The 27,093-nt window shown below is 45.4% G+C and overlaps 1 protein-coding gene across 1 annotated transcript; it reads left to right on the top strand.

Annotated features, from left to right (window-relative positions):
* Positions 1 to 8,774: 8,774 nt before the first annotated feature.
* LOC311188274 (phosphatase and actin regulator 4-like) lies at positions 8,775 to 24,942 on the top strand (the record flags this gene model as incomplete). The annotated part of the gene is made up of 5 exons (XM_084259414.1): positions 8,775 to 8,974; positions 14,129 to 14,190; positions 18,722 to 18,862; positions 21,250 to 21,326; positions 24,831 to 24,942. Exons 1-5 carry the CDS (start codon positions 8,836 to 8,838, stop codon positions 24,940 to 24,942), a joined length of 531 nt encoding a protein of 176 aa, XP_084115540.1. The 5' UTR covers positions 8,775 to 8,835.
* Between the last annotated feature and the right edge of the window lie 2,151 nt (positions 24,943 to 27,093).

The raw sequence follows: 27,093 nt of genomic DNA, 5'->3' as shown, positions 1-27,093 counted from the left end.
GGACACTTCTGGGGCTTTCATCATACATAAAATTTCTGAAAACCTGGCGAAGAGAAAGGTTGACGAGGTAGCTATTATTTATATGATAGAGAAAGATCAAGGATAATGAGGGCTCTCCAAACACCGCTGAAATTCACAATTAAATCATCCGTGACTTGGACAAGAAATGATTCCATCACACAAGGTTTCTCAACCTGGTAGCACCAATGCTTTGGACTGGATCAGTCTTTGCTGTGGGGGCTGCTCTGTATGCCGTAGGCTATTTAGCAGCAATCCTGGCTTGTACCTACTAGATGCCAGTTGCATCCTCCCCAGTGGTAACACCCAAAATGTCATTGTTGAATTTAAACTTAGCTGGGAGTTGATGTGAAATGTTTCCTGATTGAGACCCATGGAATAGAGTGGTGTGTGGTCAGAAACCAAATTTTGATGGATTTTTGAGACTTCAAGCCTCTACCTCTCTTGGAGAGATCTAGCTGCCAAGAGCAAGCAGGGGGTTTTCTAGGGAAAAAGTAAGGTTAGTGGGATGGTGGCATTAGGTTATTGCTGTTTTGTTTTGTTTCTAACAGAGAACACATTGTTTGCCCTAGGGAAAGAAGTAGAAAAGAGGAAAAGGTTATAGAAAAGGGATAGTCATGAAGTAGCATTGATTTAATTATTTCACAAATGTTAAGTATCTCTACTCACCAGTTACTGTGCCAGGCACTGCCATGGTGAGCCAGTAAACATTTTCTTGTTCAAAATTACTGAAAATTTCAAAATGACATGGAGCATTAAACCCCAAACCTGGGGCCCTTCTGAACTCGAGTCACCCACCCATGAAGGGGTCCTGATAGTGAGTGGGGCAGATGGGGCCACACTACGGGACTTATATCCTGGGGTTCAGCAGTCAAGATGGTGAGAAAGGAGTTATAACAAGCACCCTAACCAAGAGGCTAGGGAAAAGAGGAAATGAAGTTATATTTAAGGTTTAAACTTTGATCTTCGGGATTATACAGCCACACTAAAGGAAGGGAAAACTATTTAGATATAAAGATGTTCATACAGATCTGGAAGGAATCAAAAGGCTATGTGTGTCTGAAGAACATGATAAGGAGATTCTTCACAAAATCTTGAAGAATCTTATGGAACTTTGAGTGTTTTTATTCCCTCCTGCAGGCACTGGGAAGCCATGCATAGTTTTCCAGCAGAGAGTGGTAAGATCACACTTGATCCTTAGAAAGACCATTCTGCAGTGACGGGGAACACCAGAGTTGGATAGCCTGGCAGCAAAGAGAGGAGTTGGTGACCTGCTTTCCCCAGGTAGCAGTGTTGTCAGGGGATGAGAGATGGCTTGGCCTCCACGTTTGATTGCCTATTGAGGGTAAAGTACAAACTCCCAGTTTCCTGACTTGGCAGTTCTTGGGAGGTGGGGTGCAAAACTACCTGGACAGAAAGAGATGAATTCATTCAAGACCCTTTAAGTTTGACATCTTGTTGGAGTATAAGAAGGCAGTTTGAAAGGTGGTCTGGAAACCAAAAGTTCAGATGGAGGTATAAATTTTATTATAGTCATTGGCATATAGATTCTGAATATGAGTATCAATGGGATCATCCAAGAAGTGTATATGGCATCAGATCTGGTAGGATTATAGCCAATTCCCTACTGAGTGAGCACCTATATGTTCTCCTGCTTTCCTAGGATCTGAAGGGGTAGTGATGACCAAGGTCAGACAAATATCCCTGCCTTCATGGCTGACAGATTCTTAGGAAAGATGCAGAAGGAGCAACAGGAAATAGCAATGCTCCCCCTGCCTGCCTCTTCTTCTTTCATTTCCCAGCTAGGGCATTGCTGGAAGGTCCTCATCTTTCATCTTAAGTGAGAGGAACTTGCTTTCTGTCATTCTCCACGAGTGGAGAATGCATTTTCTCTTTCTATTTGAAAATGCAGTTCCCTCTTACTTGCTGGGCCTGAGATGCAGAAAACCAAAATTAATTCTGCTTTTCTTTTTCCTGAAATGCACATACAATTTCAGAGACCCACACTTTAAAATCAGGGTCCTCAACACAATAAATCATTGTAAATGCTAATGAAAACTGACCTTGCTGTGCTGCAGCCTGGAGAGACTCATTAGCTCTGTGCAGCAGGACGAGTCCTTGTCACATCCGTGTGTCAAACCAGCAAAGCCTACAAGTATTTTGTCACTTCTCTGGGGAGATGCTGTAATGAACAAAAACAAGGTTCCCTGCTTTGCATATACTTAAACCATTTCCACTACCTTCACTAGAGTTTTTTCTTTCTCCAAGGCCAAAACTGGAATGTCATTTGTTTTGGGTTTGTTTATCTCATTCTTCTCTTGCAAAAAGAAGAGCATTTGTTTATCTGATTACTTCTTATGGTCACTAGTATAAAGTTACTCAGGCAGATTTTTTAAAAAATCCATTCTTAAGTTTTGAAAGAGAATAGATATGGTGACTGAAGTCAGATGGCATTTAAACAGGAACTCTTGAGTTTTCAGTTCACAGTCAGTGGAAATCATTTAACTCTGGTCTGTGATAAAGAAGAAATCATTTGAAGCATGGAAACAGTTTTACTGCTCATAATCACTTTATGAAAAGGGTCACATATATAATAGCAAAGTTATCTAAGTAGATCACTTGAAAGTACATTAAAATCATACTTTGGATAATTTATTTCAAATAAAAGATTAAACTTCCAAAGAGGTTTCCCTTGCCACCTAGCATATAAATGAAAAAAAAAATTAATGTTAATCTAAATCAAACTCAATTACTTAACTCTACTGGTAAAGATATTGCGGGGTAAGATGTACTGCGGGGTAGGAGATGCTATGCATGCAGAAGGTACCTCTACTTGAAGCTATCTGTTGTCTGGAATTATTCACAAAATTGACCACTTTGTTAATATAGTCACTGTGCTCTGCTAGTCAGTGCACAGAACTTCTGCACTAGATAAACCTTAAAATGAACCAAGCAGATGGTTGCTTTCCTTGGTGAAGATGTCAGGCTCCCTGGGTGCTCCCCCAAAATTCTGATAGCTTGGAGTTGAAGCTAGAAACTTTTCCCTTTGGTTTGTGGAGTTGGCCCTGTTCAAAGACAAATCCCTCAAGGAAAAGAAATATTCCCAATAAAAATTATCTTTTGTATGGTCCAACTTGAGAGAGTAGATAAAAGTCATCAATTGGGAATTCTCTATTCAGTACCAAACAGAGAAACCTACATGCAACACACTCAACGCTTCCCTCCCCTTGTCACAGCAAAGAGCTGTCCCTCCTTCCATTGAAGATAGGCCTTCTCTGTCCCTCTATCCCTACCCCACCTCTCTTCTCAGGACCCTCAGGGGCCTTCTGCCTCATTTAACCTCTCACTACTGTCACCACTTCATCTGGATTCTTTCCATTCAACACACTCAGCCTCCTCCCATTAAAATAGAAACTTCAATGTCTCCCTACCTCTAACTCCTATCCCCTTGGAAGCCAGGCTTATGAAAGAGTTCTTCATACTTTCTATGTTCTTTCTCTCACCTCTGTCCTCAGCCCACACCAGTCTGGCTCTTACCCCCACCACCTAAAGTCTCCAGGCAAGGGCATTTATAACCTCCCTGGTGCATTTTCTTTTTAAGATTTATTTTTATTTATACAAGAGCTGGGGTACAGGCCAGAGTCACGGGAGGGTGAGAGGATTCACCAGAGACAGAGCAGGGAGCAGAGCAGACAGATGGACCAAAGGCACTGCTGAGGGGAGCAGCGAGCAAGACAGGAGAGGTCTGCCTCGCCATGTGGGATTCTCCCTGGCCAGCTGGGAATTGAACCGGTGCTGCGGAGGCTGTGGACAACCTCACAGTGTGGCACTCAACCCATGGTGCCACCAGGGAGGGGCCTCCCTGGTGAATTTTTTCCAGCATCTTCTGACCTTTCTGCAGTGCTCAGCACTATTTGTTGGCCATGCCTGTCATCTTACCTTGCTTCTGCAATGTGACATTCTAGTTTTTCTCCTACCTCTATGAACCCTGTCTTTCCTCAGCTGAGCATTAGCATTGCTATTCTGTAAGACTCTACCCTAAACCCTTGCCTTCTGCCTTCCAAAGTCATCTTTATTAAAAACTAGTCACAAATTTCCATCATTGGCCTAGACCTATCCTCTCTACTGAGCTTATTAACATATCCCACTGCCAATTTGACATCACCATTTTGGTGCTGCCAAGGCATTCTGACCCAACAGATCCAAACTCATACTCATGGTTCCCTTCTCTCTTCCTTCATCCTTCACCAAAATCTCCCCTTCCCTTCAATGTTCCCCAATTCAATGGATGTCACTACCATCCAAAGAGTCACAGTTATGAGACCTATCCTACTCATATAGCTCCTTTCTCCCCTCTGCCCTTAATCTGCAAGTCCACTATCATAGCCTGATCTTAGTGTCCACCATCTTCTTCCAGGCAGTAAAGGCCAAGGCTTCTACTCAAACTGCCACATGCCTCCCACAGTCCATTCTCTGTGCAAGAATCAGTGCAATCTGCAGTAATTGAAAGTGTTCATCCCAATAACACAGCAGTCACACACTCTAACATTTGAAATCTTCTGAGGCTTTGCATTGTTCCTTGAAAAAGTGTGAAAATCCTAAATACAGCCTACCTGACCCATAGGGCATGGCAGCAGCCTTACTTCCCACGCTCCCCCTTCCCCCTGCTCTCTCCCCTCCAGCAAACTGGCTTCCTCCATCCTCCATCCTGGGAACATGTCACTTCCTTTGGGCAGCCTTTCCTGACTTCCTCGCTGGGTCAGATCCTAGTATCACTGGCCCAGGTGTCTCACCACCGAAGCCCTTACATGCCATTTAAAAGGTTCTACAGATTCTTGTAGCATCTCAGCATGGCCATCAAGAAGGTCAGCTGAAAACAGATCAGTAGGATGTGGAGGTAGGGCTGGTGGCTCTGTTTTTGCTCATCACTATACCCCAAAACCAGGCACAGATTAGCACTCAATAATTTGTCAAGTGAATGAATGTACTTGACTGTGGCTGAGGATAGAGCACCCACTTTTAAGAACAGGTCTTGACATTGGATGATGACATCAGTCTACGGAGAAAGGAAGAATCTAGTGGAAGAGTCATGACAGTTACCCCACAAAGTCTTCTGCCTTCACAATTTTGACTGGTGCCCAGTCCCATTTCCACATCCTACTGATGTGTCTTTAGCTGACCTTCTTGATGGCCATGCTGGGATGCTACAAGAATCTGCAGTACCTTTTAAATTGCATGGAAGTCTAAATCATATCCAAATTGTTTACCATTTCAAGGCTGTTTTATTACAACCTAGCTCCTGAAAATCCTTGATCCAGTTTTAACATGGACATTTTAATCCATGCCTCCACTAACATGCACCTCTATCTACGTCATAAATTCCTTAGAAATTGTCACTGCTTTATCCTCATGGAGCCTCTGTAGCCATGTTACTAGATTGGTGGATGAAAGAAGGGAAACACAAGACAACTCATAGGGTTTGATGAGCTCACCCAAGGGTTTCAAACTCAGAAGCCCATAGAAACCAGGAGTGACTGGGAAGGAAGGAAAGAAAGAAGGAAGGAGGGAGGGAGGGAGGGAGGGAGGGAGGGAGGGAGGGAGGGAGGGAGGGAGGGAGGGAGGGAGGGAGGGAGGAGGGAAGGGAGATGTCACCGGGCTCATGTGTATCACCCAAGTAAGTTCAAGGTACTGGCAAAATAGAACCCACACACCCTCTATAAAGACAGTCGGGTGGGCCTCCCCGGTGGCGCAGCAATTGAGTGTTCAGCTGCAAAGCTGCCCGCAGCCTCTGCAGCACCAGTTCGATCCCTGGCCCCCAGGCCAGGGTCCCACATGGCGCGCAGACCTCTCCTGCCGCCCGCCGCTCCCCTCAGCAGTGTACTTCGTCGGTGTGCCTGTTCTGTTCCCCGCTCTGGCTCTGGTGAATTCTCTCACCCTCCCACGCTTCTGACTGCACCCGGTGCTTGTATAAATAAATAAATCTTAAAAAAAAAAAAGACAGGTAAAAAATAATTGTAATCCCTGGGCATTTCATAGAAAACTTTTAGAGTCAAATCCATCCATCAGTTTGCAACCTCTGACTAAGATGTCTGTGTCCTAATCCCCAAACCTTGAGATATATAACCTTTCCTGGCAAAAAGCACTTTACAGCTGCCATTAAGTTAAGGATCTTGAGAGAAGGAGATTATCCTGTGTTATTTGGGGGAGCCCTATGTGATCACAGGCTTTCTCACAAGAGGGAGACAAGAGGGTCAAAGCCTGAGAGAGATTGGAAGCTGCTGCACTGCTGACTTTGAAGAGGGAGGAAGGGGCACAGAAAGGGCGGCAGCCTCTAGACGAGGGAAAAGCCAAGGGTATAGATTCTCCTCTCCTTCCAGGAAGAATGCAGTGCTGGTGCCTTGAGTTTAGCCTGCTGCTATATATATTTCAGACTTCTGACCTCCAGAACTGTATGCTAATAAATTTGTATTACTTCAAGCCACTTTATGGTGATGTGCTGCGGCAGCATTAGTAAATGCATGGGCTGGTTAAGAGTATTCTGACTAGAGAGACAGTCTGGGTTTAGGTCTTGGCTCTGTCACTGGCAAGCTGGGTAACCTGGGCTAAGACATACCACTTTCTTTGCCTGTTTGTAAAATGGAAATGATGGTGGTGTTATATCTAAGAGGTGCTATAAATATTAAATGAATTATCACACATATAATTGCTAGAATCATACCTGCATATTATATATTAAATCAGCATTAGTTTATTAAATGACTATTTCTTATTTGCAGAGAAAAGAAATGCCCATCCAAGGTTCAGAGCAGATCTGAGCCAGAGCCCAGATCCCCCAACTCCAGTGCCTTGTCATTACAATTCCTTAATGTCAATTTCCTACCTACTTTCATTTTCAAAGTCAAAACAAGTAATTATGGCATACACCCATCCTGGGGAAGGGTGTCAGCTACATTTCATCACTATAATTATCCTTGATGTTCCCAGGCCCTTTCTAGAGAAATAAAACTTAACCAGAGAGTTTGACCCTCTGTTTGATCAGAAGGCTGCCAGGTGGTTAATAACAAAATTTTCTGTTTATAGTTCACTAATTTTTGTCCTCTCCAAATATGACCCATATGACAAACAACATAAAGGCCAACACAGAACCAGTCAACGTGTCTGGTGCTGGAATCAAGGGCTACTAGACACCAGCCAGTGAGTAAGCATTCTGCAGACACTTCTGGACGTGAGACTTCAAAATCTGGCACTGTTTCTGAGGTTCAAACTCCCTTGCACCTGGAGGGCTTATTCAACGTCCTTCCAGGGCTCTAAGTTCATTTAATGTCTGGTTTTTACCAGATGGTCCCATGTGGGTGGCTGTGCATCTCTGTAACAGAAACAAGTATTCTTTGGGAAAATAAAGGGAAAGTTGAGGCAGAGCCTCTAAGAAACAGCTTCCAAATGGAGTAAGTAGCTGCATTCCAGACCAGTGACACCAGTGTGCTGCTTCATGTGACTTCAAGCCTCCTCCTATACTATGAGAATGCTGTTTTAGAGAGGATAAAAATACTGCTGAGCCCAAATGTAGAACCTCCAATATTGTGAATTTCCAAATACTAGCTGTCCCTTGTGAATCATGCCTTAATGAGATGTTTTGAGGGGATAATGAATATTAAATGTGAAAATGTTCTTATAAACTTAAGAACACTTTGGGATACAATTTCCAGTTTCCAGGATCCTATAGATTTTCCAGAACAGGTGTGACTGACCAAAAATCCTTTCTCTGTCCACAGCATGTAAGGTAATGATACAAACAGAATCAATCGTTTTTGCCCCAGGGCAATAAAGAGAAACACAAATGACATTCAGTTGAAAATATTTACACTTGGCAACTCCATGGACTTCTGTGTTCACTCTGGGTTCTCTCTTCAAATTCCATGATGCAGACATCTAGTTGCAGATATTTGGGGAGGGACTATAACTTTTACTGTCAGGAAAGCACCCCTTTCTACCCCTTAGATCCCCCACGGAGGACTTAAGAAGCCTAAAATGCCTTCCCTAATTTTCACACCTCACACACCTCATCCCAGTCACAGAAGGAGAACACTGAATAATTGCAGGGTTCTTTACTAATTTTCAAGAACTTCAAACATCTGTGTGAGGGCTGAGGCTGATCATTTCTGTGACTTTATGAGGCTGCTGTTTGGTGCCTTCTCATTCTCCACCACGATGCGGTGGCCACCTGTTGTCTGCCCCTGCCCTCTCCCGCTGTTGCATCATCTCAAGTTCATACCCTGCTCTGATGTTTCACCTCTTATGGCTGAATTATGTGCCCAGTGACAGGAGGGTCACTTCTGTTCCTGTTCGTTTGTCATTCCATGTCCTGTGAGGTCCTAGTGCTGACGGGTGAGGACAAGAAGAAGAGCAGCTATTGTTCTCCGTGGACAAGACATGCTCTCTCATGTACCTCAGGGCCATGAACCTCTTTATGTTCTGACTGGGTCTGCACCAACTGGGTCTTCAACCTCTAGCCTCAGGGTCAGGAGGGAAAGACAGAGGCCACAGTCCTGAAGTTAAGAGACCACAAGGAAAGAAAGAGACCTCTGTGAAGAGAAGATTCCTAACTATGTTTCTGTCCACTTGCCTGGAGGCACCGGAGGAGCAAGGCTAGGGAGGGGCCAGCAGAGGGAGGAAGGCGGAGGGGCAGCTCCCGTGACGTGTCGGCAGCTCCATGCTCTTTCTGGGGTTGAAATTGAGGAACTGAGGAGGCGGTGGTGGTGAGAGTCAGTCTTTTAAAGCACAGGATGGAGCAAGCACTCCAGCCCCTGACTCTGCCTCATGTCTCCACAAGGGCCAGGGAGATTAATGACCCCCGGAGGATATGAAATGGTCCAAAAACTTTTCCTGGATCTTTTCCGCAGGCGACTGAGCCAGAGGCCAACTGCAGAGGAATTGGAGCAGAGGAACATTTTGAAACGTAAGTGACTGAGCCAGTGGCAATCACTGATGTTTTGTGGTGGCTTTGGTTGTTATTTAATTGTAGGCCCCGGGGATTCTCCCTGTGCCTAGGAGGAAATGTGTGGAAATGATTGTGAACCTCTCTGGTGTTGAGGCTTCATCCCTGTATGAGAAGATTCGTGCTAACCTTCCCATAGAGAAGGCAGGGTCTGATCCGCTGGGCTCACTGGAAGCGCACAGGCTGTAACCTTCCCTTTATTAGGTTGAGAGAAGCTGAAAAATTAGAGAGAAAGAACTTGGTATAAAATGATTTTGAGGAAAATTAAGGTCACCTTCAGACCACAATTAGCCTAAAACCTAAATACTTTATTAGTGGCTAAAGTAAGAGAAATAACTATTTGCAAACATGGACCAGAAAATATGCCTTTCTATTACAGCTGTCTGCTGTTGATAAAGTTCCCCCTCCCTTTGAACATTAAAGTGCAAAAGAGCATTTCTAAGTGAACATGTTTCATCTCAGGCCTCCAGCCCTGGCCAGAGGTATCCTGCCTAATGCTCTCGTTCTAGAAAAGCTCGTGCCACTGTGGCCGGGACTGAAAAAACAAATGACACAGAGATTCAGAATATAAATATTTAAATAGATACAGCATTCACTTGATATTTACATACAAATATGTAAATACATATATACACCCAGAAATCAAGCATCTCATGGACACCCACGTGCCTCAGTTTAGCGGGAGATATTAAATAATTAAGAGAGAGCAGCATTCTGCTCAATTCCCTACTACTGTTCTAACACTTTCCTTAAGATGATCAACGAATATTTTTGGCTTAATTCCTGACTCTTTCCCGGCATGTGGACACACCCCTTCTAATTTCTCTCCACAAATGAGAAATGTATTCTCTGCAGAGGGTCATGGGGCTGCTAAGCAGGCATATGCACATCCACACACCGCACGCGCGTGCCTGTCATGTGAGGCCTCCCATTGAGTGACTGGGTATTTCCACTTTCTCTGAACTAACATGTTCTTCAGTTAACTTGTCTACCCCCCTGCTTGGGTTCTTGTGACTTGGTCATCACTAACTGGTTTGCTGGGAGAGGGAGGAGAGAGAGCACCTCCTGCTCACGCCAACTTGATGTTTGCCCACAGCTGCATCCAGTGTTGCTCCAGCCTCACCCCAGCTCTTAGTGCCTAGTATTTTCAGGATTGGCCTTACTCAGTCTTAAGTGACCTCACCTATTTCCTTGGTCTCTTGGAATTCGTGTATCTATTTTCTTCTAACCAAGGAGTGCCCTTATTTGTACTGCTTACTACACTAAGCAGAACTAAAACTTTTCCAGATGGTTGCCATGTTCAGAGAAACATGTGGCCTATATGATATCTCCCTTTCTGCACCAATCTGATACTTCATCCATCATACACTTTCCATTTTGGGAGGGGGGAAAAAAAAAGCAGAAAGCTATTTTCTAAAATCAGAAATTGGGAAACATGCTTCTCCTTGTCCCTCTTCCCCCCCACACACATCCCTCACACTTGTGACCACCTACCTGACTTCCAAGCTGAAAGAAGCTAAAAATCTTGGGGTTCTTTCAGGTTTCAAAAAGAATACTCTCGACAAGGGCAAGGGCTCGGGAAAGAAAACACCTCCACTCCCCAGCTCACCTCTGCCTTCCTGAAGGACCTCTTCTTACTTCCCCCGAGCCTGGAAGGCTAGTGGCATCTTCCAGGTGTTGGGTTTTTATTGCCATCCAGCAAGAAACTCTGATCTCAGGGATAGTTACTTGTGCCTGGCAAGTTTGGAGGCTCAGATTCTAGGCATGAAAGTGGCTTTTGAAACTGGTCCCATGTTGCCGTTAGTCCTGTCCCCTTCCTTCTTGTCCTGTTCTAATACTGCAGGATAAAGAAGTGCTTGGCCAGAATAGAACAGCTTGATCATTTCCAGTTACAAAACTCTGTGGAAGTAAACTTATTTTTCCCATTGGTTCTTATTTTATCCCTGCATTCTGGAACTTTGGTTTTCCTAAATACCTTTTTGTTCTTCTTCCTAATTTTTTTTTTTTTTGGTCTGTTCAGATATTTAAACAAAAAAAAAATGCTGAGGGGTATAAGAAACACCCTCAAACAATTTGTTCTAGAAATTATTTCCAGGCTAAATCATTAAAGGAACCATCTCTCTGGGAGTGCTGGAGACAGGGCGCAGACAGCCAGGCTCAGCCAGCTGTGAGCTTGGAGTCTGGGTCTGACTGCCCATCCCAGCCTGCCCAGCAGCCAGAGCAGCCCATGTGTCACTGTGCGCATCTGAGCACATAATAAGCACACTCTGACAGTGCAGCAGCTGATGACATCATGGTCCCTGCTGGCCTGTCTTCCCAGTTGCCTAGCGGGGTTGTCTTGGTACCCTCTGCCTGAGAAACCCAGGGTTTGTAAATGGCTTTGAACTAAAGGTATAGATTCTACCCCTTGTGGTCCTACCCCTCAGAGGGACCTAAGAGATGCACGTAGGAGATGAGGCTCCATGCTCTGTCCTAGAAAGCCAGCCTTAGCAGGTTGTAGGGGGTTGAAGAGGCCCCTACTAGAGTCTGAAGCCAGTAGTTGGGAATGAAGAGGGGGCTGGCACCAAACATGACAGGGGGAAGATGCAGCAAGTTATAACAAGAAAAAAGAATTTTTTTCTAAAGATTTATTTATTTTTATACAAGAACCGGGATACGGGCCGTATGTGTGGGAGGGTGAGAGGATTCACCAGAGACAGAGAGGGGAACAGAACAGGCAGACTGACTGAAATACGCTGCTGAGGGGAGCAGCGGAAGAGACAGGAGAGGTCTGCTCGCCATGTGGGAATCTCTCTGGCCAACCGGGAATCAAATCCATGCTGCAGAGGCTGCAGACAGCTTCACAGTGCTGTGCTCAACCTGCTGCACCACCAGGGAGGCCCAAGAAAAAAGAATTTATTAGTCATGTAGTGTGTGATCATTCACTTAACTCCCCTGGGCTTTTACATCCCTCACCCTTCATGGCCCTAATATTCTGTGACTCTGTTAACCCACGGTCTCTAGTGTTGCCTCGCAGGGAGGCAGCATTGGGGGCAGCGAGGGACAGAGGAAAAATAACTCATCCAAGTAGTGAGAGAGAGAGACACCTAGAAGGACTCACATCTCTGGAGATGCAGTGCCTTCCCCCATGAGAGTCTCACATTTACTTGGGGTCAGATACAGGGAAGGTGGGCAACTACAAAGAGGAATGTGTGGAGGACTGTGGGTGTTGGGGATGTGGATTGGGGATGCATAATTGTCTGGCACAAGCTGGGGGTGAAGTGAAGAGGGACTGTTGCCTGTGAGGACCCATTGTTGCTGCTGATCAAAACATCCTCCCTCGAGTCTTTGTTTACACTAAATTCCTGTCAAAGGTGGTCTAGCTGGTGATGCTAATCTGGCCATAATGTCTGCCTACTGTTTTCGGCAGATATCCTCATACCAAGACATTTGTCCTGATGAGAGGCTCCCTGACTGACTCTACATTTTAGCTAGACCAGCAGGAACTCTGGGTGCCAAGACTACATCCTGAGAACAGGGGGGTGGTGAATCCACACTCTAGATGCCTCCTGGGCGCTCACCACCAGACTTTCTTCCATCTTCCCTCATGCCATTATGGGGGTTTCCCTTCCTCTGAGTCCTGCTGTCTGCCACCTATTTATCTCTGGTAGACTAGTTTAATGGGATTTTACTCATGATAAATTGACATCTTTTAAGGGAATTCAGGGAGGCAGATAGGATCTTTAAATCCAAAGGAAAATGCACTCTTGTGGGGTTTGGGGGAATGAGAGGGCAAGCTGGTGATCTTGACCCACTGCAGGTGTGGGCATTTCTTGTGCTGCCCCCACACAAGCTCCTGATCCCCACAGGCAGTCCTAATGGCCCATTTGTGCCCCTGGGAGTGTTGCTGAAGGACTTAAATTCTGCTGTAAATTGCCATTGTTCCTGATGTGGGAGGTGCTGAAACCTTCCAAGCGAGTTAGCTGTGTAATTGTGCTTGCTGCTATAGGACTGGCAAAGGGAACCCCAATTCTATGCAAGGGGCTTCCTTCCTTTAAAGATGTATCCTATACCTACCAAGATAACTGAAAGGCAAGTGTACACTAATATCATACGTTAATTAAGCTACAGAAATCTAATTTAACCACAGTGACTTAAAAATGAGAGAAAAAGTGCCTAGGTCCTCCCAAATCACCAGGTGCCAAGATCAGCTTGAAGCAGATTCCTTTTACCCATTCTAAATTCATCAAGTGAGAATCAGATGCCTTCTTTGACACAGGTTGTCTGTCATGATTTTCTGTGAGGTAGACATTATGCTTATACCCATGCTCCCATGCCCAGGTCTACAGGGGAAGTGATGTGCCCAGGTTCATTCATTTAGGTTAAGGAAAAGTTGGCCCAAATTCTCTGCCTTCCAAATCTCTGTTCCCTTCTCCAACCCTCTTCCCTGCAGTTCCTTAAACATCTGATGAGTAAGTCACCTCACATGTCACGTTGAGAACGTTTAGGCTCTGCAGTCTACTCTCCTAAGACATTCCTTAAAGGTCCAAATGCAGGCAATTGTATCCCACACTCTGGCCTCACACATACTCTCTGGACTTCTTGGAAGATTCAAAGAATTAATGGAAACAGGGCTTGCAAAAGGTGAGAATTTTAAACTTCCTCTTCACGCAGCCAGGCTTGCAGTTGGCCTCAGTTAGCTCCTTTTCTGCAGCAGGTACCAGGCACCCCCTTGGGCCTGTCTTCTGTTCCACCCCATAGCACATGTCACAATGAGCCTGCTTCAGTCACTGTGAGGCCCAAGGCTTGTCACTTCACCCAGATGCCCGAGTCACTGCTAATGGTACACCCACTCTTTTAGAATCTACCTGCTTGTCCTGTACCCACACTTCTCTGCCCATTATGTTTGCCTGGAGATTCAAAACCCGATGTGACAATGGCAGACAAAAAGGTCAACCTGCTCAGTTGAAACAGTGTAGGCAGTCTGGCACAAGGGCAGCCAGGGAAGGGAGAGGAGCTCACTGTCCCCCCTCCACAGACTGAGATTCCTGCACTGGGGTCTGCAAAGGTCCAGAGGCTGCACTTGTGCATGACACTGTTGAATAAAATCAGAAGCATCTTAAATGTTTCTTTCAGCTCGGAATGAACAAGAGGAGCAGGAGGAGAAAAGAGAAATCAAGAGGAGACTAACTCGAAAGGTGAGCCAGTGCACCATGGAGGGGGCCTGGGTAGGGAGGTGGGCGGGCCTTCCCCAGGGGCTCTCTGGTAGCCTCAAGCTGTGTAGCTGCCTAACCCTCTTCTCTGGTGTCCAGGCTTGCACCCTTCCAGACTTTGCAGGACCTCACTAGGGGTGATCAACTCAGCTGCAGGGCCCTCCATCCTTTTGGATGGTCTTTGCTGCTTGATTTTGTGATACCTACCTGACCCCCAAGCAACTTGATGTCAGATCATTATATTTTCACTTACATTAATTATTTCATTTTTAAAAATTCACTATAACCCCATCAAACAATTGGAAACTCATTATCCAAATCAGTAGATCGAATATAATGGTTATTCACATGACCCCAGAAAAACATGAGTTTTCCTTACCTCCTCCATACTATTTCTTATCCATTAACGAAGAACCACTTGACTTTATTATGCTAAATCCAATTTGAATTACTGAATTAAGGAAAATTCCAGAAATACTGATAAATTTAATGAGAGTGTTTGAAAAGCACATTGATGCTTTTAAAGCTAAAATTTTTATAGATATATTTAACCCCCAAAATAGATAGTTAGCAATGCAACGTAGATCCAAGTGGATCTAATTTTTTATGAGTGGCCATTTTAATGATAAAATTATTTGAGGCTATTCTTGGATGATGTTGAGAAGTTTAATTAATTGATGACACATGGGAGATAATACTACCCCTGTGGGACTAGAGTGTTTTTAATCAGCCTCCTACAGTGACCATCCTGAATGATACTCATATCTTAATGACAGTTAAGACGTCCATTAAAATTAATTTTTAAAAAGTTTGTTAATGGATTTTTCTCCTTCAAAATATTGTGCAAAGAAAAAAAATCAGAGTTCCTGAAACATAGCAATTATTAAGGGGATGGTTTGTATTCCTAACTCTTTCTCTCCCTTAGAGCAGCCCAAACAGCTCCACAAGCCAAATGGCATCCCAAGGAAAAGCAGTAGGGTAAAGGAGTTCCCAAAAGGTCAGACAAGCCGGTGTCCATTGATGGAGAGACTAGAACAAGAAGTGGCTTTTCTTTATAAGGTCACCCTCCTCTTGGTCAAAGTCTGACTCCTGACTCTTACATGCTTAAGACCAACCAATGTTTGGATGCAGAACACACTCTTTCCTGAGACCCAGCAGTGAGGAAAACACAGGGAGATGGGTTAGCTGGTTCTAAGTGTGTCCTTAAAATTACGAGGGCATCAAAACTAGCTGGTGATCACTCCTCAAGGTCTAGACATTCAGAAAAAAATTAAATCAGATTCCCATAAAGTTCATTGGAATTGATTGCAGGGACCTAAATATTCTCCTAAATTTTAGGGTGTCTTACCAGAAACTAGTAATATGTCTCATTAAAATGTGTGGTGGTGGGATAAAGAAAGATTACTCTAAGTCCATGTGCAGGGCAATGAGAAGCCTAGAGGTACTGCACAAGGAAGGTGCAGCCCAGCTCCAAGGCAGTCTCATTTTTATTTAGAATCAAGCAGAAAATTAAAAAAAAAAAATCAAATAAGCAAGCAGGCAAATGGGGAATGCACAAGTGTGTGGGGGATGCATAACCAGCTGGCCCCAACCAAGGCTGGGAAATCAGGGAGAGAGTCAAGGGAAGCTTCAGTGTTTTTGCTACTCTAAGCATAACATCTATTGCTGTTTTCAGCACATGCTGTTTTCAGCATGTATAGATCCTCATGCCAAGGCTTTTGCTCCGAGCGGTTCCTTATCTCAAACTTTCTCTGTTCGTATTCTGGGTGAAAGGCACAGAGTAATCAAGGCAAATACACAGAATAGTTGAGGTACAGAATAATCTAAATTCTCACAGTAATAGGGAAATATTTAGGCATGCATTTAATTCTTATCCTTAAAAAGAGTGTATGATTTTGCAGAGAAAAACTTGACTAATTGCATAATTTGGCAGGAGGGGGTGAGGGAGGAGGGTCCCCTTCCATACCCAACTCCCCTAGAATGGGTAACATTCGGGAGAGCCACCAACTGAGAACCCATTGTTTTTTCAGTTCTCCAAGATAAGAGAAATGCTTCCTCTCCTCCCGGTTACTACTTCTTCCTTTCCCTAGGAAAGCTGTCTTTTAATTTCAGCATTTACCCTCTGCTGTGACTAGCATGGGGAATTAGAAATAATGAGCTTGAATTTCCTTCCCCAACGGACCCGTGCACCATCACCACAGCCCCCTGTGCCCCTCCCTCCCTCTCAGCCTCTCCGGCCTCCTCCCCTGCAGGATGTCTCTGCTTTGTAATTGTCTGATTTTGCTTTGTTGTGTTTTGTACACCTGAGAGGGTGGGGAGGAAGCAAATATTGTTTAAAAATGAACAATGATGTAAAAAATTTTTTTAAATTTAAAAAGATAAAAAGAAATAATGAGCTTGTGGAGGAATCATGTTTATGAAGGACAGACGGGCCCCTTTCCCGTCCGGTTTGAAATGGAAGTGGTTTGAGAGATGGAGCCTGCCAGCAGCTAGGGAGTGTGCATGGGCTCCTGGCTCCCCGTAAGTCCTTTTCCTTGAGAACCTTTATCACACCAGGACCAGATGCTAATGATGTGGCTGCTTTTCAGCTCCTTACCCTCAGCCCCTGGATTTCCTCAATACAGTTCTATTTAGTTTCGATGTACTAGTGAAAGGAAGCAGCCACAGTGCCAATGCTGACAGAAAAACAGTCATTTTTTTTCAGCCAAACAGAGACTAACCTAAACATTATATGCTTTGCTTTTAAATAACGGACAAATGAGTAGAGAGGGAGGCAAGGAAGGGGAGAGAGAGGAGGACACCTGGGTCCGCGTGTATTAGTAGTAGCATTTGGGTCTTAATATACTTTTTTGTACAGTTTTGGTTGAAAACATCATTATTGATGCCACAGAGTGAAGTAATACTTCTCTCTTGTAGTGGCACACTTAGAAATACAACTTTTGCTCAACACCCCAGGGTAAACCTTGCTAGTAACTGAGACATACAAACTACAGATTTTTGAGTGGGAGTTCTTATTTATCTGGGGTAAATATAGCATATATTAAATTGGGGGATATAGGTTAATAATAGTGCAAAAGCGCCCCCTACTCACATTTTGATGAATATACTTTGAAGTCATGGTGGCTGCCATTTTTGCTCAAGCAACCCCAGCCATGGAGCCTGGGAGACCTGCGTTGTCCTATAATAGGATAACTAGGAAAAGCATGTCCTGGGAAGAGCAGGACCATCTCTGGTCACGCTGGAGCCATTTTGAGAGGAAACTACATGCAGTTGAGGCCAGGGGACCAGTGCCACAATCCGCTAAACCTCAGATCCCCAGATCTTTCCCCCATTGGCCAAGAGGGACCTCAGGCTGCCTGCCTTACCCTGTGCAGAGCCTAGCAGTACCCACCACACCCAAAAGATTTAATACCAGCCAGGTTGTCATCTGACCATGTTCTTCCATTATAGGCCAGGTGGTAGCAAGTTGGAGCATTCTGGCACCAGCCAAAGGTGTATGGCAGCTCTATGATAGAGGATCTAAACAGCCAGGGTGGTTTGGATTCACTTGTATATATTTGTGTTGTAGACCTTTGTGGTAAGAGTCTGTCTAACTGCATTTACTATTAATGGAATTAAATGCAGTATATGTCTAGGGCTGACAGGAAAATTTGCTTTTAAATAATATCAGTTAAATATGAATTGACAGCATCTTAAAGAGAGAGCAACTGTGTTGCTCCAGAAGAAATAAACCTATTGATGGGCAGAAATAATTGAAACATCAGTCTTATGTTGTCAAAATACAAAGGAAGGGTGCTAGTGGGAACCCCCAGGAGAAGGTTAGGTAAATAGGAGTCTTCTTTTGCTTATTTCATTCTTCACTACAGACCCATCCAAAGGGCCTGTCCTGAGTCATCCTAGCATATGCTCAACCTAGTTCTGCATTTGTGGACTGACCTTTTCATTTGAACTTCTTGGGGAGCAGGGTCCCCTGACCTCATAAATCCATGTATTCCCATTCCTGCATACTCCAGAGTTTGTGTACTAGTTTGCATTTACCACTTCTTGTGTTTCTAAAATGCACACACACATGTTCACAACATATATAAGTATTGCCAACCCATTTTGCAGAGAGCATTAAATCTGACACATGGATATGGATTCACACATCCAAAATAAGGTGAAATCATTATATAAGTTTCCTGTCACCTGATGGGTAGGACAAATGTGGGAAAATACACAATACCCACACCCACCCAGAGATACAGCTGCTAGTAGAGATCAGGCATTGCAATATTGTTAAGAAAGACAGCCTGGCTCTCTCATCAGCCCAGGGGTGACTTGAGGGTGATCAGTGTTCACTGTCTTAGAGTCCTGGAAGAGTCGCAGGTCCAGTAGTCAGGAACCCTGGGCTCCTTCCCAGCCCTACCCCTCGCTCTGGGTGTGATATGCCTCTGGACCTCATTCCATAACTATAAATCTATGGGTGGACCAAGTGACCTCTGGTTGACTGGGTCCATCACTCTCCTCCCTACAGCTCAGCCAGAGACCCACGGTGGAAGAACTTCGAGAAAGGAAGATCCTTATCCGCTTCAGCGACTATGTGGAGGTGGCCGATGCTCAGGACTATGACCGCAGGGCTGACAAGCCGTGGACCCGCCTCACCGCTGCCGACAAAGTGAGCAGAGGGCTGAGGAGGGGGCAGCCATCCTCGGGCTGTTTTGGCCTGTATGGACTTTCTCTTGTGACTTGGGAGCTGGTACTAAAACCAGCGGCCAGGCCGTGCTGCAGTCTCACTAGTGGGGTGCCATGTGCCCCTGAGCAGCCTCCCCAACACCTTTCCACAAGTCTCCAGATAATCCTCAGAAAGGTCACTGAAGTCATCCTTCACTACTGCAGAGAAGGCACAAGACAGACACAGTTTTTGCCTGTTTTTCAAAAGGAAGAATGGCAGCCAGGGGTTACTATGCCCAGAAAAACAGAATAGCTCTCTTCAGGCACCTGCGGGTTAGGGCTCCAGGTGCCATGCCTACCACAGACCCTCTGGGTAAAGGCCTTGTCCTTGATACCGAGGAGGGATCTGCAAAGCCAAAGCAAACAAAATCATTGTTTGTGGATCTTGTAATCCTGATGGGATAAATAGGACACAAATCACAGAGACTGCAAATCACAGAGACTGCAAATCACAGCTCCTTACACTGAACCCACATTGATTTGGAAAGAGTAACAATAATCTGAAGTTGCATTTGCTTTATAAGAAATGCAATGATACAAATGATAAAAAAAAAAATTTGTATCCATCCTTTGGACCATGTATCTAAATGAACTTCTACTTAATAATCTTTTATGATTCCAGTCTAGTCTCCATGAGGACCTGGAGGAATAATTGCCATTTTTTAAAAAAAATCTAAAATAATGACTATGTCCAATGTGCAAGTGCCAATGGGGAGACCCTGGGACCTACCAGGGATCTTTGCCCCATCCCTCCCCAGAGCCGGTGGCTTCCTATATTTGATCCAGGAGAAGGTCATGGACAGCCCAGACTTTGCTTGTATCCAGGAGTGGTGAACAGGAGGGTAGAATGGACTGATGTGACCAGAGTGGCTAGAGCTCCCAGAAATGCCTCCACATGTTGGGGTGACCCTGCCGATCCTAAATGAACATATCCACCCTCTTCAACATAGCACCCCTCTTTTCCCCATGTAGGAATTGGTGGCGAGCGACCCCCCTACACAAGACAGCAAAGACCCACCCAGTGCCCCAGGCAGCTGTTTCCTCTAAACTCAACCAAGAAAGGAGCCTGGCCCTTGTTCTTCTTTTTTTTTTTTTTTTCCTGGCATATTTTTATTTTATTATTTTTTTAATTTTATATATATTTTTACATCATTCTTCATTTTTATACAATGTATGCTTTCTCATCTCAGTTATAGTCCTGTGAAATTCCCACCACCCATTCACCCGTGAGCCAGAAAGAAAAAGAAAAACACTGGCCCAGCTCTTTTGTGATCACAATTTCACTGCCATTGCTGGTTTCTAATCATCAGCAAATGCGGAGTGAGAGCACAAGCTGTCTCTACCAGCACTCCTGGGTTCTGAGCAGCGGTAGGGCAGGGGGCATACCCAGTTCCTCAAAAGCTGCTGGGACAGAACAGGAAGCAGCCCCCTCCCCGCCCACGCTGATAACCAGGCATTTAAACCCCAGTGCACTTTCCTTCCTTGGGGGAGGGAGGGGCTCTGGTCCTGCCTATAAACCTTTCCTCAGACTCAGCGCCTTGATATGCCATCAAAGCAAATATTTATAAAAAGGACTGTGCAAAAGGGCACATGTTTAAATTTTCAGCCTCTGAGGATGAAAGGAGGTTGTCTGGAAGCCCTAATACTCTTTGGTGTCAACCCCTCCTTACCTCTCTTTGTAATCTCATTACACAGCCCATCCCCAAATGCGCCCCCAGGCAGCCCCATCTGTGGGCAATGCTGGAGGAGTGAGGTTATTGGGATCTCAGAGTATTTGCAGTTATCCAAAGCATATACCATACCATTGATCACTGAGTCGTTATAGTTGCAAAAGAGTGAAGACTTTATAAATCAAAGGAAAGCAGCGAGGTGGCCATCACCTATTCCCTTAATTTGATTGGGGAATATGCTCCACCTCTCTGGAAGTATCCGTTCTGAGGCATCACTGTCCATGATGAGCTTAGACTATTGACCTGAGTGAGATGAGAGGTTGGCTTTTAAATGCTAGCTTGGGACCACAGGCGTGTCCAGCAGGTGCCCCTGGCCACCTGTGCTCAGAGGGAACAGCTCTGAGGGGATACAGGCAAGAAGATCTGGGAAGCATCCCAAATAGAATTATTTGCAATTTAGATAATTTAGATCTAAGAGAAAGGGGGACTCTTAGTAGGCGCTAAAGGATATATCTCAACTGATTGCTTTTTCTTCCAGTGAAAGAATTCATTACCTGTGTGATTTTGTTGAAGAAAATATATATTGTTAGATATTAAACAAAATGTCGACTCCTTTCTTTCTTCCTCCTTTTTAATATTCATGAGCTTCTTTCCTTTTCAGGCTGCCATTCGAAAGGAACTCAATGAATTTAAAAGCACTGAAATGGAAGTTCATGAATTGAGTAGACATTTAACAAGGTTAGTATTGACTTTTTATTTTCCCTTCTCCCCCCCACTGAAGTTGTGCTATTTGCAAACTATCTGCAAACTATCAGGATCACAAACAAGTAGTGTGGTGGGAGCAAAACCAACTTGAAGTTTGTTCTACTATGGCCACTAAAATTTGGGGAAGGAACTTTACTGACCCACTGGGTTTGCACGCCCTTCTGCAGACTAGTTTTTAATTCAAGCTAAAGATCTGAAAAGTGCCCAAACACCAGTGACCACAAAGTAGTTTTCCATGAAAACTAAAGCTGAAGACAAAATTTATAGACAGCCAGCAGAGGCCAAACCTAGGGAAAATCCCAATCCACTTGGGATCTGCCACATGGATTCACGCCTAAGATTCCATATGGCTCTCACTGGCTGTCCAGTGTGATGGTAATTGGGGACAGTGAAGCAGGGAGAGCCTTAAGGGCCACCTGACTTATTCATGACAGAGCCTTTGATCCATCCTAAATTTGTCCTCTGCTCTGGTGGGCATTTAGGAAAGAGAACAGTTAAGGATCTAGTGCCTGGCCTCAGACATGCGGCTAGGTTCTCCATGGAGCTGCCGAGGCCAGGCTGAGACATGGGTCCCTAGAGCTGTCTAGTGAGGCCCAGGAAGGAGCTCAGGGCTCAGCTACTCCCAAAGCAAAGGTAGAGCTGCTGGGGCTCAAGTACTTGACGTTATTTTGAGAACTTCAGCCTCTGGTGAGAGATGGAAGCCTCCCTGTCGCTGCCAGAAATAGGGAATCTGAAGACAGAAGGTTTGGATTGTTGAATTCTGCACTTATGGCAGTGCCTTGATCTTGATTTAATTATTTGTTTTCCTAGGTTTCACCGACCTTAACAGTCAAATTCCTCCTGAGTGCTATGCTGTCTTCAAAACATAAATTTCTAAGAACCATAAGTGCTGGTATTTATTCACTTCCCCATTACGATTTAAATCTTTGGAACTGCCTTTTTTTTTTTTTAAAAGAAGAAGAGAAATTAAAGGAAACACAATCAGGATTCTATTTTCGAAAATGTAATGGTTACTACTCAGTGGACAGAGCTGCTGGCAACACCACTGATAATGAATCGTGTCCCACCGAGCAGGACTGAGGCACCAGCCGCGCTTCCCTGAAGACTCCGGCACTCGGGGCGTCCTAGGCCTTGCAGGCCAGGCCCGCAGTCACCACATGCATTTAGACTCCAGTGAACTTCTTGAAAGCATCTGTCACCAGAGTCCAAAGAAAGCAGAGGTGGTGGGTTTGGCCCAGGGATGACCATGCAAAAGTCTGGTTGGCCTTTTAGATTTGGCCAAACACTCTGGCTCCAGATTTGTCATCTGGTTTGGGGGCCCCTGAGGAGGAGGCAGCAGAGAGGGAACACTGTTCTCAGTTGCCCTGACCTTTCTCTCCCTTCTCTGTGTTGTAAACAGAAGGGAAGGGCCTTTTCTGGGGAGTCTGGTGTTGGCTGTTGGTCCTGAGAGTATGTTTGCTCCAGGCTCTGTGGCACTGAGCACCATCCTGTCCCCTCAATCCAAGATGAGCTGCCTTTTGGGAAGCTCTGGTTTAGAAGGGGAACGTTGTCATCTGCTCAGTTCAAATTTATTACCCTATCCATGTTAAAAAAAAAAAAAAAAGCCAAATGTCACCAACTGCAAAGGTCCTCTTTGGTATTTGAATTCATGCATTTGAGTGTAAGGACCTCCTGAGGTGGAAAGCAGGGTGACAGCTCTGTTAGGCTAATGCTCGCTTTCTCCCCCTGCCCCAGGACCAGGGACGGTTTGGCCTGGAGGTAAATGACCTATGAGTATAGCAGGCCAGAGACCATCCCTGTCAGACTGGCTTCCCGGTCACTGAGGCTCTGGCACCCCAGATCTGCTGGGCTGGCCTCCTCGTCTCCTTTCTTTGCACTGAGGAGTTACTCTGAACAGCCCGAATTCGGCCTGTGCCAGAATGGGCACACGCCCACCAGGCCTGCCTGTGCTCGACCTCACCAGGCCTGTTTATCCACAGGGATCCTTCCTCTCCCTCTTGATGCTGTGAGGGTGACTGGAGATGTCTCTGTAACTGTCCTACTCACTTGGGGCCACAGGAAAACAGTGCTCGGTTGATATACGGCTCTCCCTACAAGGCCCACTGCCACCACTTCTGCTTTCCTTCCTGACAGAGTTCACAGGCCCTCAGTCGCCAGGCTCTGCCTGAACTTCTGGAGTGGTCCCATAGTTAGCACCATCGCTCCCCACCACACATGCCCAGGATTTAGAGATGCCAACTTGGCCTTCACAAAAAGAGAGTTAACAGTCCCCACCTGAACCATGTGGGAAGCAAGTCACTCTTGGGATGCACACCATCCGTGAGGCCGTTTAATTTTCTGTGGGCATTCACGCTCCTGTGGCCAGCATCACCCAGGAGCTGTGTGTATCTGAGGGGAAGCTCAGGGCAGTCCCGGCCATGCCCAGCAGCCACTGCAAAGCTGCCCTATGCTTTCCTCATACCACCTGGAGCGAGCATGCCCTGCCCGGCCCCAGGAGGACACCATCACCAGTTCCTTTTTACTTTGAATGTTGAATCTGCATAGTTACTGCCGTGAGTAGAGGTTTTGTTCAGGGAAAATGTGGTCGGGACTTTAGTGTGGCTGTAAACACTTACTTCCCGAAAGGCTTACTGACGTTTGAATGTGCAAATGGTATGACGAAAGATTAGGCTTCTTTCGTTTGACATCTTGATGGTGGCCACGTGTTCCAGGCCATGGTGCCTGCCTAGCCAGGAGTGGAGTCTTAACTTCCTCCAGCTTGCAGCTGGGCTTCGGGCAGCTTGCAGTATCCTGGCCCAAGAGCCAGCCTTTAAGGAAACACATTCCATTGCCTGGCTACTTCCACAAAGGCCAGTGGCTCTCTGCAGACCTTGGTTCTGGGCCTTTCAGATTCCCTGGGAACTTGACACCCAACTCAGCTTCCCTGCAGCCAGTCAGCCAGCAGCCCAGGTTTTCTGCCCCAAGTGCCCTATTGTTTCAGCCCACTTCATGCATGGAAGAAATTGAACAGTTTCCACCTGTCTTCCTGCAGGGCACCCTTCTCCAGAAGCCACTTGCATGGAGTTAGAGGTGCAACTCCTAGCCACCAGAAGCTCACCCACCCTCAAGATGGGCTCTTTCAAGCCCATTTTTCTTGGCTCAGCTGACACAGTGGCCCTAGGGTGGACCCTCTGCTGTCTCTTCCTCTTCTTGAAATGCTGAAGTTTTGATAGAAATCAATCCAAATTTCTTTTTTGGCCACATTGTTATAACAACTGAAAAATGTGACTTTCCAAGGTGACAATTTGACATTAATTAGGAAAAAAAAAATAACAAAGAGATGGGCCGGGTGCATTATAATGTGTCCCTTTTCTGCAGTTTTCAAGAAAAGGCTTATTTGTGGGTATAAATTTCCAATTGAACCTTCTTTCATTTGAATTAGCATGAAAGGAAAAGTGTGAAATTTCTCAAATTGAAATGTTTCCCTCTTGAAATTAGACATCGCCCCAACCTCCCCTCTCAGATGGTGGAAGGAAGAGACTGCCGCTGGCCTACCTGCTATCTGGACTTGCTGATCTACCCCTCTCCAAAGGCCCTCAAAGCCTTGTAAAACCTTTACAACGTTAGCCTTTATGTCAGATTAGAGAAACCAAACGTGACAGTAGATGTGATGAAAACCTCTGAGTTTATTTTTCTCCTGCTTCTGAACGTGTATTTATATTTGCAGAATGAAAATCGTGACGTGTGCTTTGATGACTGGAATTTCAGGCTCTCCCTGTGCACAGCTAGTGGGTGAAGGTCACCTTAAATGACTTTTTCTTCCCATTTGTCTGTTGATTCCCCACACCGGTTGCTTTTCCCAGTTGCTTCCCGGGTGTCTGTACATAGTTTGTGTTTGTATAGGAGCGCTCTCGTGTTCTAACTTAACAAATGATGGCTGTATGAGGAAGACAATGTACATAGACTACAAAGTAAACTGGATCTCTATGGCCTAGGTTTTGTACATACAGAAACTGCATGGTATTTAAATTATTGTTTGTCTCTGATGATGTATGCAGTTTCTTTAAAAACAAACCAAAAAAAAAAATCTAAAAAAAATCACTTCCTCGACTCCTGTGTGTTTTGTCAACCACAGGAACCACCAAAAACAGTCTGGCTAAGGAGGAGGGTTGGAGGGAAAGGGGTAGGTCAGCTTGTCAGCAAAACAGTAAGCGTTAAGGAGCTACAGGAGACCTTCTTGTATCTGGCAGCATTTGGGGAAGGAAGGCAGAGCTGTTACACACAAGTTCACTTTCTAGATGACTTTTGTATGTGAGTACTTTTTTTCTTCCTAACATTTTAAATAATATGTATTGCCCAACCTACTGTCCTTTGAATAATCTGGAATAATGAATATAAATGGTTAAATCACCCGGTCATCCAGTTACTATCCAATTTGAGACAGCCTGAGGTGGGGGCTCGAGGGGATCTTTGGGGTGGCACTGCCTCTAATCTAGAACCCCAGACTACCTTGCTTCATGAATATTTTGGTCTGTCTCCTTCCTTAAGAATCCTGGACATTTTTCCTGTGAAACAAAAAACTTTATTGCTTAACTTTCTGGTCCTGACTTGTCTTTGGGGGAGAAGCAAGAGAGGACTACAGTGCTTGCTGACTGCATTTCAGGACGGTGAAGTAACTGGTTCTGCTCCCTCACACCATCCCAGGAATCATCTGGGAGCCTTGATAAAGTGCAGTAGATCTCGGTTGGACCTGAGATATTGGTCCAGGAATCACACTTCTAAGTAGCAAGGGCTTCAGGTAACAAAGGGAGCTTCTTTTCCTTTGCCTGGGAATCTGCAGCCTCAGAAAGTCGAAGTAACCACATGCACTGCTTATTATTTCTTGCCAAGCAACAACAAAGCCTCATTGGCTCAGTATCCTTCTGCATCGCATCAGGGTCCGTGGCAAGGTCTCACCTCCACAGTCCCAGGGACACTGGAGCTGGAGTGGCCACAGCGAAAGGGCACTGGTTTACCAAAAGGCTTTCAAGTCTCAGGCTGTTTTTCTTTCATTCTGACCCTTGCACCTCCAGAAACCTATGACCTTAGAAAGGCTGCTCTGCAGAGCTTGACTGCCATTATCTATGGGAGGCAAAGGGCAGGGAGAGCCACTTTGGTGTTACCACCCCTCCCTCCCCACCCCAGTCCCCACAGGTTCTGCCATGCAAGAGGGTTGGAAACACCATCCTCCTAAGAGGAAGCCCTTCCCCAAGTGAACGAGGGTTTGATGACACATTCTGCACAGTCAAAGGCTGCCGAGTACACACACCTTGGGCAGTTCTTGCCAAGATATTGTTCTTGGCCTCTATATTCTAATCTGGAAAGTGGGGACATGGAATTAGATATCCTCTAATGTCTTCAGGACATCCTCTTTCTCTGATTGGGTATATCTGAATTTTCTAAACACTGCGGTTAGGTCCTGGGGGTAGGGCCTCAGCTACAAGCTTGTGTGGTTCTCGATGGCGGCTGATGAGAATGCAGGTCAGAAGCCCACATGTGGGAAGCAGGAACCAGTCTTTATCACAGCAACAGGAGACCCACAGGTAGCAACAGCATAATCTGTTCCAGCTGGCCTGGCGGGAGCAGCCCGACCCAATGTCTCGACGTCAGTAGCCCCATACCAGCTCTGGTGGAGGCAGGCTCCTTGGGCAGCTGGGGATCCCTTAACCCCCTGGGTTCCCCTGGAGTCCCTCAGGCTGGCAGCAGCAGCAGCAGCAAAGGC

Source organism: Talpa europaea (assembly GCF_964194135.1).
Source record: "Talpa europaea genome assembly, chromosome: 2".
Taxonomy (NCBI): domain Eukaryota; kingdom Metazoa; phylum Chordata; class Mammalia; order Eulipotyphla; family Talpidae; genus Talpa; species Talpa europaea.
The sequence above is the reverse complement of the archived record's forward strand: the minus strand, read 5'-3'. Positions and strand labels throughout refer to the sequence as shown.